Genomic DNA, 10,003 nt, shown 5'->3' with positions numbered 1-10,003 from the left:
GGGTTGGACAGTAGTTGCATGTTTGATTTTTAAAGAAACTGCCAGGCTATTTTCCAGAGTGGCTTCATCATTTTACATTCTCAGCAGCAATGTATGAGTCATCCACTTTCTCTGCATCCTTACCAGCATTTGGTGCTGTCACTATCTTTTATTTTAGCCATTCTGATAGGTATTTAGTGATACTTCATTGTGTTTTTAATGTGCATCCCCCAAATGACTAATAATGTTGAACATCTCTTCTTGAGCTTTTTTTCATCTCTGTAACCTCTTCAGTGAAGTGTCTGTTCATGTATTTTGCCCATTTTAACTCGATTTTTTGTTTTTGTTCAGTTTTGAGGGTTCTTTATATGTTTTAGATAAGAGTCCTTGATGGCATATATGGTTTGCAAATATTTTCTCCCAGTCCCTATTTTGTCTTTTCATGCTCTTTCTTGATGGGAATTGTGTTAAGCCTGTGTATCAGTTTGGAGAGAATCGACCTCTTTACCCTGTTGAGGAGGCAAGAAGAAAACCCAGGGTCTCCCCACCGTGTCATCCTTCGGTCCCGAGTTCCCTGGCTGGTCTGCCTTCTTCTTGACTTTGAATCTCCTTGTGCTTGTTTCATATATAATGTCCAGGACTTTTCATTGTACTGACAAGAGGATAAGAGAAAAGTATACCTACTCCTGAAAGTGGAAGTCAGCAAACATTTTTTTTTAAACTAAGATCAGAGGTGGTCAAGCTTTCTGTTTTCTAGAGCCTTCTTCATTTTTACCTTGGGTAAAATAGGGTAAAATCCAGACTTTAAAATGGACCGCTAGAATCTCTCTCTCTCTTTCTCTCTTTTGCAATGTATTAAAAACAAAAGTTGTGGGCTGTATCTGAGAAAGTAATCAGCAGTGATTCTTTTTGTCTTCCTAAGACTTCACCGCCCCGCCCTCGGACCTCCGCAGCCTCCCAGTACCTCTCTCCTCTCCTCTTAACCATCACTTTCCCCTCCCTCCTGGAAGGACCTCCCGAGAGTTAGGCTCTCTCTTCCTCAGCCTGGGGGCCCACTCAGCCACCTCGCCCGCACTGAGTATGACCACGTAGCGTGGTTCTGGGCAGACGGCGGGGGCGGGCCCCTGCCCTCGGCCCTAGAGCGAGGCCATCAGCTGTTATGACTGCGCCTCATGGAATGGATACAGCCCCCTCCTCAAGGTAAATCACCCCAGCGCTCTCCTCTTCCACCTCTCAGCTGGTCACCTGGGTGGTTCTCAGGACTGTCTGTAAACTCTTCACTTCCTCCGGTGGCCGGTGGACCCTTTTCCTTGAAAATACCGCCATGGTTGGCAACTGATTTATCTGGTACGGCCGTAGACAGCTCCTACCACGTTCTCTCTGGAAGTAAAGGGTCTCTTCTGCAGCATCTCTGAGAATGGCCACCTCATCCACCACTTTGTTGGCCAGCAAACGGCACCACCACCGCTCCCCGCCCCTCACCTGTAGCTGCGACCACTTCTCCCACTCCAGTTATTCCGAGAAGGAGGAAGAAGCTTGGAGGAGGTGGAGGCTGAGGCGGGTGAGATTGCAGAGCCCGATTCTGGAGCGCACGCCTCTGCACTGAGGCAGGGCTGCCTTGGCAGTTCCTACCTCTACTCCTGAGACGTGTGTCGTAAAGCTCTCCTGCCCGCCAGGTGCCGTGCTGGAACGTAGGGAGTGGCCCAGGCGAACCTCTGTCCCACCAGCACGGTTTGTTTCTTGAGGGAGTTGCAGCGTGATGAGGAGACACAGCCACAGACAGAATGAGAGCGGTGAGCACGCACCGCACACACTGGGCCTGCGCACAGCCCTGCGGGGGAGGGTGAGCGGGAAGGCGTCCTCGAGAAGGTCACTGCGGAGTGGGATCCTGTGGGACGTGGAGGAGTTTACCGGGCACCCGGAGGGATGTGTGCAGAGGTTTTAGCTGAGCGAGGCTGGGCCAGGAGCTGCAGTTGGTGGGGGTCTGGAGCTTAGGGCATAGGAGGCTACTAGAGCAGGCTGGGGTGGGGACAGGTGTGTCCATGGCTGCCGGATGGAAGGAGGCAAGGCCAGAGGGAGACCAGGCAGGACAGGCTGCTGGCTGCGGGTTGAAGTGAGTGCATGAGGTGTGGTCCCTGACCAGCAGCAGTGGCATCAGTGGGGTGCTTGTCAGGAGTGCGGATTCTGCGCACCTTGTCCTCCTGGATCAGCACGCTGGGCAGGGCTGGCCACCCGGCTTCTGACAAGGCCTCCAGGGATCCTGCGGCCCACCCAAGTCTGGGCGATTTAAAGCAACGTCAAAGAGGAGAACCGAGGATGGCGAGGGGTAGGGAGTGAAGGACAGGCCCGGGGCCTGCGGAACCCCATGGGTGGTGTTCCCAAACCCTGAGCTGGGATTGGACCAGCCGGGTCTGCCCATGGCACGTGCAGAGGAGGGAAGCATGGCTGGTGGGAGGAGGGAAAGTGGCTGTCAGTGAGTGTCACGTGTCATGAGAGAGGGAGCAGGGAGAGGAAGCGGGGGCTGGGGCCCTACCAGCAGGGCTTGGGTAACTAACCACAGTGTCTACTTCTTCCCGGAAGCCGGTCTTTAGGGGGCGAGTCTCACACTTGGCTGCGTATTGCAATCACCTGGGGGAGCACGAAAACACGGTGGGTGTCCAGACTCTGACTGCAGTGGTCTGTGGGCCACTGGGCCCCCAGGGGTGAGAGGCACTGCGGGGGGAGAGAGCACGGAAAGATCCCTCCCACTTCCGCATCAGATCTGCTCTGGTTCGTGCGAAACAGCCTACAGGCCATCATTTAACTTAATGTCTGGCTTCTCATCCTTGCCTGTTTTCTTTTTGGATCTTCTGTATGATCTTTTTATTTCTGCTCCAAAGATCACCCCATCTCTTCTATTACTGTCCCCACACGCTGCCTTTAACTCATCGTTGACTTAGCACATAAAATAGTTATGGTTTTTACGATAGTTACTTTCCAACTCGGCCACACGGACTTTAACGCTGTGCGTGTTAATCCCCACTTAACCCCCGGCCCCTGCACTGTGGCTGCTTCTCGTTGTCACTTTTCACCTTCACAAGCACCAGACAGTTCTCTCATCTATCATGTTTAGGGTTTCTTTAGGCTTTTTGGTTCCCATCTCCCTAAAATATCAGCTCCATGAGGCCAGGGGTTCTGTCTGTTTTGTGGTTTTGTTTGTCTCAGAAACAGACTTACCTTCATAATTACGTTTGACTCAGCGTAAGATAACTTTATGTTCCCTGGACGTGAGTGACAAGAGAAAGTGTCTCAGAGACGCTCTGGATGGTAGAATGTGGGTGTAAAACTTTTCTCTATTACGTGTGATTATAATCAAGCATCATCTTTTAAAGACACACTGGTGGCAGCTGCAACAAGACAGACGTGTGGAAGAAAACGATAATCACAAGCTGTTGCTGCTTTTTTATTTGCCACTCAAAATTATGACCAAAGGGAAAAAATCTTAAATGATAAGGACACAGCATCAGGGCGGAGAGGACAGGGGTGGTTGGCTCTGCATTCGTTGCCGTATGATTATCATTGTCTTCGAGCTTGACTTCGAATGACAACGAAGAGCCGAACCCGCCCCGGGAGCCTCCTAGGACTGCTCCACGTCTCCTGAGGACACTGCTGCGGGGAGACCGGGCCGGCGCTCCAGGGCCCCGGCGTCTGCAGAGGGGAGGGCCACACTGAGGGCAAAGCTCAAGTGCTCGTCCTCTGCAGAGATGCTCATGGCAGCAAACCCAGAATCAGGCACATGTCACATTGAACTCTCGTACTTAGTATGCATTTGAAACGGTCAGACTTTAAAAAAGTGTAATTCCTGTTTGGGCAATAAAAATCGATGTCTCCTAATGAAAGAAGTTCCATGTTACAACATCCAAAACAAAACAAACAAACAAAAAACCCGGAAGAGTCCATCTGCCCCTCACTGGAAAAGTCACCAGCAGATTTTCTCCAGCAGAGATTTCCCCAAAGGCTGCCCTGGGCTCAAACAGAGGGGATCGGTTGCTTGGTTCTGAGGTTTCTAAGTTCTTCTCCCACAGCCCCCTGCCCATGGATGGTTCTAAGGAAAAGCCACAGGCCTTAAGTCTCCGCCCCCCACTCCTTTCCCCCTCCCCACGCCCACCTGAAATCCCTCAACTAAGGCAGTGGAGCCTGAGAGCAAATGGATCAAAACAGAACCCAAGAATAGTCTTCGCTCTTCCAACTCGACAACAAAACTGTGATGTGCAGAACCTGACCACCCAAGGTCTCCCTTGGAGCATCAAAGTGGCCCATGTCCCACTGTGTCCCCAGGCCACCTCCCTGGGGTGAACTCTGGGCCCCTTCCACAGGGGCAGTTTTGACCCTCACAGTGGCATGAATGACAGCCCTGAGGCACGGAAGTGCTGGGGCTGAATGCTTCACAGAAAGGCCCCGTCGGCTGTACTAGATCCCGGGATGGAGAGCTGTCGGGGTCAAATGCAGCCAGCCCCGCTGGAGGCTGCGCAGGGTGAAAGGGCGATCCAGGCCGCGGGCTCCGTTCTCTCGCTGCGCTCCCAAGATACGGTTTAAGGGGGTCTACGGAGAGCCTGACTGTGTGTACTAACTAGGCCCCGGAAGGTACAGCCGCTGTTACCATGTCAAGAAATGTGGGTCCAGCAGAGCGAATGAACCAGGCCCCTTTGCAGCTGGTTCCCATGCCTCCGCCTGTAACCCCACCCACCAGCGTGACTGTCGGTGTGTAGGGGGAGCGCGGTTCCTTCCCAGGAGAAGGCTGTGGAAGCCTTTCTTGACAGGTTTTTTTATGTGCGCAGGCTTCTAAGAGGTGGGATTTTATGTTGGTAATATTTCACATACCTCTGAGCTGCAAGAAAGTCAGAAACTCGATTATCGTGCGCACGACATTGTTCTCCAACAGCTGCCTGTCAACGCTTCCTAGAAACCAGAAGGGATCAGCGTTGATGACCTTGGTGCCTGTCTTAGACCTGGGCACCTGGGGGCATCACCGGCATGTCCCTCCCTCCCTCTCAGAGCCTGGCTCAGCGCAGTGGAGGCCCTGAGCCCCTTGTGGCCGCCCCTGGAGCTTACTCTCAGGTTTGCTGCTCCTATTTCTGGCGGCTGACAGATGGGGCCGGGCCAAGCTCAGGCCCCGGCTGTGGGTCAGCGGTGGCAGGAGCCCCATACCCCCCACTGCCCTGTGGGCCCTGAGATTAAAGTCCTCTCACCTGGCCTGGCTTCGTCTTCAGGCTCGAGTTCCCGCTTGCCAGTGAAGCCATGCTTGTCGTGAAATGATCTGTGGTTGTCAATGGCATCTGTTTGCAAATCAGAGGAAAGCACCTGAGTGTTGTCACTATAATGAAAGGACACATGGCTGCTTATAGCCAACATGTAACACAACGGACTGTAAAAACAAAGCCAAGGTAGGGAAACCATGGAAGAGGGAGTTGTTCTCCGTGGAACCTGAGGGAGGAACTCATGCCAGGGCGAGGGTACAGCTCTTTTCCAGGTGCTGGGGCCCCACGGAACAAGAGGGGAGCCTCCAGTCAAGAGGGGGCAGCACGTGGCCAGCAGAGGGCACCGGCCCCAGGGGCGCAGACCTGGTGAGACGCAGAGTCCTGCCTGCGTCCCTGAAAATGGGGTCGGGGGGGAACCACAGGATTTGCAGTTCTGATGTAATCAGAATTTTATTTCTCAAAGATCACTGGCTGCTGTGTGAGAGATGGACAGAAGCCGGGGAGAGAGATACAGACAGAGACAGAGAGAAGGAGCAGGATGGGGGGGGAGGGAAGGAGGGAGGTTGAGTGTGTGTGTGTGTGTGTGTGTGTGTGCGCACACGGGCGCACACTCTGGGTGGAGTGACATGGGGGAATGGTAATTGCAGTTCCCTGGCGGTCCAGGGGTTAGGACTCCACACTTGCACTGCAGGGGCCCAGGTTCGATCCCTGGTCGGGAAATTAAGATCCCACGTGCTGAGCGGCACGGGCAAAAAAACAAAAACAAAAACAAAAGTATTGGAAAGAAAGAATGAGGGCTCTCCACCAAGTGCCCTGGAATGAAGAGAAGGGCCTGATCGGGGCCCTCTCCGGGCTAAAGGAGAAGGTCTGGCTCTCGGTCTCTGGCTACCTGGCCTGGTGGACTGTACCATCTCCAAGCCCAGACAAAAGAAAGCGAATTCATTTTTCCAGAGACAGAGGTCTTGGCATTAAATGTGGAGGAATGATAAGTAACCCGGCGCTTCCAAAGGCCACTGGGTGCAGTCAGGCTCAAACTGTCCTCAGCATTTTTATGTTGCCATTTTCTATGCTGACCTGACGACAGAAGTCAGGAGCACAGTGTGAAGTTGCAAAGAATTCTGACAAACAGCTAGTCTAGACGGACAGCTTCTGGTGATCCAACTTGATAGTGAAAAACGGTTTGTTTTCTAACAGGATTTTTTGGCCATGCCACAAAGCTTGTGGGATCTTAGTTCCCCGACCAGGGATCGAACCCGGGCCCCAGCAGTGAAAGCACTGAGTCCTAACCACTGCACCGCCAGGGAGTTCCCTAAATCTTCTTGATAAATACATTTTCAGTATGCCAGAGTCACACGGACAAGTATTTCTGTTGAAGAGCTCCTTCTTTCTTTCGGGCCAGTAGCACACAGAGACGAGGTGCTTTCTGAGGGGAAGAACTCAGGGCTGCAAAGGGTTCAGGAAAACTCGCGCCCTTTAAATCAGTCTTTCCCTCCTGCAGGCAAGGTGACAAGACCACGTGGGGACCGGCTGCTGCGTTTCATCTGAGACTAAAGATGCCCAGCAGGTCCTGCCTGTGGCCCTGTTTAGTTTTTGTCATTTCTGTGCCTGTGTTTCTCAAAGCCCGGCTCTCAGGCACCCTCCAGGTGATCAGATAAACAACCATCTGCAGTGGGAGAAGAGTCTGTACTTAAACTTGGGGATTAAGAACTAAAAGTAGCTCCCCGGGGTAGTTTAAATGGGGACCATTCTTCCCGACGACTCTGGAAGGATTGGGATATGAGCTATATATGAGTTGTTTGCCTCCTTTCCGGCAGGAAAGCAGGAAATAAATAGAGGAGGATTTATTTTTAAGGTTGATGGCTGTCCCCAAATCAACCATGCCTGCAAATTTGAAAGCTACGAGTAGGTAGGAGGTTGGATGGGAAGTGAAAGGTCTCCCCTCGCCCCCTCCTTTAGGACAATTAAAATCTGAAGGTGCCACTGCAGACAGAGGACGTGAAGAGAGCAGGAAGTGGGGGCTGGGGGGGGCGAGGGGAGGCCGCAGTGGCCATAGCCTGCAGTGCCCAGAGCTGTCCCCAGAGCTGTCCCCTTTAGCGCTGGAGGCGTGGCCTGTCTGCACACACCCACTCCCCCATTGCCTGCCGCCTCCTGCGCCCACTTAGGAATTCCACGGCAGGGAGCTGGTCACTGAGCCCCGGGCTCGGTGTGCTTCCCTGTAAATGCAGCAGTCGAACAGGGGGTCTCTGAAGGCCCCAGCTACCCTAGGCTCACTGGATTCTCTGCATCATGAATGTAATCAAATTACTCCCACTGAGTCCAGACGATGTCACATCAAGGACAAGACACCAAGTAACAGTCACCCTGCAGGACGGCTCCAGGGACAGATCTGGAGCAGGAAGAGGACCTTCTGCATTTAGTTTTGGGGCGAGCATATTTTGGCTTCTCTAGGTCACCTGTGAATTCCTATCCCAGGCTTAGGCTCACGGAAGACGGAGATAAGGTTGGGGTCAGTTGACCTGGGGGTGCTCTGTGAAGCCAAGGAGTGGATGGGAACGTTTAGGGAGATACAGAGGGACCCAAGAGAGGGCCCAGAACAGAGCCCCAAGGGATGTCTGCCTTCCAAGACGGTCACCTGGGAAAGCCTGATCAAAGTATGAGGCTAGGAATCCCATGGGGTGCAGGGCAGGAGAGCCAGAGGAAGGAGAGGTTTCCGGAGGTATCAGGCCTGGGCCAATGTGCCAAGCAGTCGAGACTGGCCAGGCTGAGGAACGGGGGTGAAAAGGGGGAAGGGTGCAGAGAAGGCAGGAGAGGGCCCTAAGGGTTTGCCAAGCTGCAGGCTGCAGGACGGGTCAGGGTTCAAGAAAGAGCAAGGTGCCCCAAGGCTGGGGGCGGGGCAAATGGGGAGGAGGCTGAGAATTGGGACATGGGTGGGGGGGGCTGCCTTTCAGGGAATCAGTTAAACCTACAGAGAAACCATCCTGTCTCAAAGTCTCATGGAAGACTCCCCTGTTTCCCTTTATCAGACTCAAACTGGAATATCAAGGTATCAGAATGATGACTGGCTACCCCCATATTTCAGAAGCAGCAGGACGTGCACAAGCGCTACAGCCAGCACTAGAAAAGCCGGTTCGGTGTCGAGAGGCCGTGCACCTGCATCACTTACGTGGTCCAAGAAGGTAGCCAGCACTGTTCAGGGTCCAGCCTCTCTTTTCCTTCACCTTAAATGGGAGAAAGGGGGTCAGATGGCAAGAATCCTGCCTGGTACCGGCTGCGCTGGCTCAGAGAAGCCCCAAAGGCCGCTTCTGCTTGTATAACCCACCATGGCAGCCTGTGAAGTTATTTACTTCAAATAATCACAGAACTTAAATTACAAACACACTTTAGTTACTCTTTCATATACTAAGCCAAGAGACGCAAACTGTTAAAGCAAGAGCTTTAAATGAAACTAGAAAGACATTAAGTGAAATTCACTCAGACCTTCCAGGCATGATACAGGACTTAGAATAATGCATGTACTTTTGGAAGCTGCAAGAAATTCCAGATTTGCAGATAAGCTCTATGTGACATGAAAATAGGACTACTTGCTTCATCAAATACTTCCTTTAGCGCCGCAGACCACAGACTCATAGTGCACCCACGCGCTTTTAAGCGATGCTGAGAACACCTGTTGATGACACCGGCTCGCACACGGTGTACTGACGCTCTACTGAGCTGAATGGAATGAGATTTGCTTCTCTCTCGTCCGAGGCGCTAACCTCAAGTACAGCAGTGCCCATGTTTAGTGGTCGATAGCCAGGGGCTGTTTACACACTGGGAGAGGCGAGGTGCAGGGAGGATCCGAGGGAGCCTCTGGGCGGAAACCGCCGCCCTCGCCCAGCCCCCGCTGGTCTGCTCGCAGGACCCGGGCCCCTCCCTGCGCAGCTCCCCGCGGCAGGGACCCCCCCACCCCCGCCCGCCCGCAGGCAAAATTGATGGCACAAGGCATCCACCCTCCCCCAAGTCTGGTTCTGATGCGGTTGCCCCCCTTTGCAGAGAAGGGGACCCGCTTGGGGAGCGTTTGCTCCCCAGCCTGCACTTACCGGCGACCCGAGCCCCAGGGTGGCTGAAAGGGCCGCGGCGAGGAGCAGCGAGGCGAGCAGGAGGGCGCAGCCTCTGGGCATCTGCAAGGGAAGGTGGGCGGTGGGGGACGGCGCGGGGAGGCCGGTCTCGGTCCCCAGGGCTCACGTCGGGCGGAGGCTCGGACCCCCGCCCCTGCGGGTGCGGGAAGGGCGGCCAGGAGCCGAGGTGCGGAGGACCGAGAGCCCGGGCAAGGGGCAGGGGCGCCGCGCCGGCCCCAGGGAAGGTCCACCCGCAGGCGGGAGCTCCGGAGAGGGGACGGCGGAGAAAGGGGGTCCGCCTCCCGCCGGGGTCCCCGGGGGCGCCGTACCTTGAGCGGCGGGGCCCGAGGGATCTGCAGGTCCTGGGGCGTCAGCGAGTCCGGGGATGTCGGCGGGGCCGCGCGTCCGTCGAGTCGGGTGGAGTAGGGTAGGGCAGGGGGCTCTCACCGCATGGCGCGGCCTCGGGGACACGGAGGCGGGAAGCTCACGGCGACCGGGCGCAGAGCCGCTGCCACCGCTATTTATGCGGCGCGTCCGGGGCCGCTCGGCCGCGTCACGGGCTCGGTTCCCGCCTCCCGCGCCCTCGCCGGCCCGAGTGGGCGGGAGGGACCGGAACTCGGTTCCCAAGGGGCACTCGGAGCGCCTGCGGGAGGGCGGGGACGGCGGAGAGCCCCCCGCACCCCGCGCGAG

At 55.0% G+C, this 10,003-nt stretch overlaps 1 protein-coding gene across 1 annotated transcript; it reads right to left on the bottom strand.

The window, feature by feature from the left end:
• Nucleotides 1-3,433: 3,433 nt before the first annotated feature.
• On the bottom strand, nucleotides 3,434-9,796 carry GAL (galanin and GMAP prepropeptide). The gene is made up of 6 exons (XM_059929846.1): nucleotides 9,643-9,796; nucleotides 9,296-9,376; nucleotides 8,380-8,434; nucleotides 5,208-5,294; nucleotides 4,840-4,917; nucleotides 3,434-3,666 (listed from the first exon to the last, which is right to left on the bottom strand). Exons 2-6 carry the CDS (start codon nucleotides 9,374-9,376, stop codon nucleotides 3,596-3,598), a joined length of 372 nt encoding a protein of 123 aa, XP_059785829.1. The 5' UTR covers nucleotides 9,643-9,796; the 3' UTR covers nucleotides 3,434-3,595.
• Nucleotides 9,797-10,003: the final 207 nt, after the last annotated feature.

Source organism: Balaenoptera ricei, chromosome 8 (genome assembly GCF_028023285.1).
Source record: "Balaenoptera ricei isolate mBalRic1 chromosome 8, mBalRic1.hap2, whole genome shotgun sequence".
Lineage (NCBI taxonomy): Eukaryota > Metazoa > Chordata > Mammalia > Artiodactyla > Balaenopteridae > Balaenoptera > Balaenoptera ricei.
Note: the sequence above shows the minus strand (reverse complement) of the source record. Positions and strands in the feature narration are given on the sequence as shown.

Excerpts from the sequence above, each read along its gene's own strand:
- GAL (XM_059929846.1), bottom strand. The coding sequence starts at position 9,376 with ATGCCCAGAGGCTGCGCCCTCCTGCTCGCCTCGCTGCTCCTCGCCGCG. Across the intron at positions 8,435-9,295 it reads CCCTGGGGCTCGGGTCGCCG|GTGAAGGAAAAGAGAGGCTG; the intron begins GTAAGTGCAGGC and ends CTCCCATTTAAG. Across the intron at positions 3,667-4,839 it reads GACTTTCTTGCAGCTCAGAG|ACGCCGGGGCCCTGGAGCGC; the intron begins GTATGTGAAATA and ends TCCCCTCTGCAG.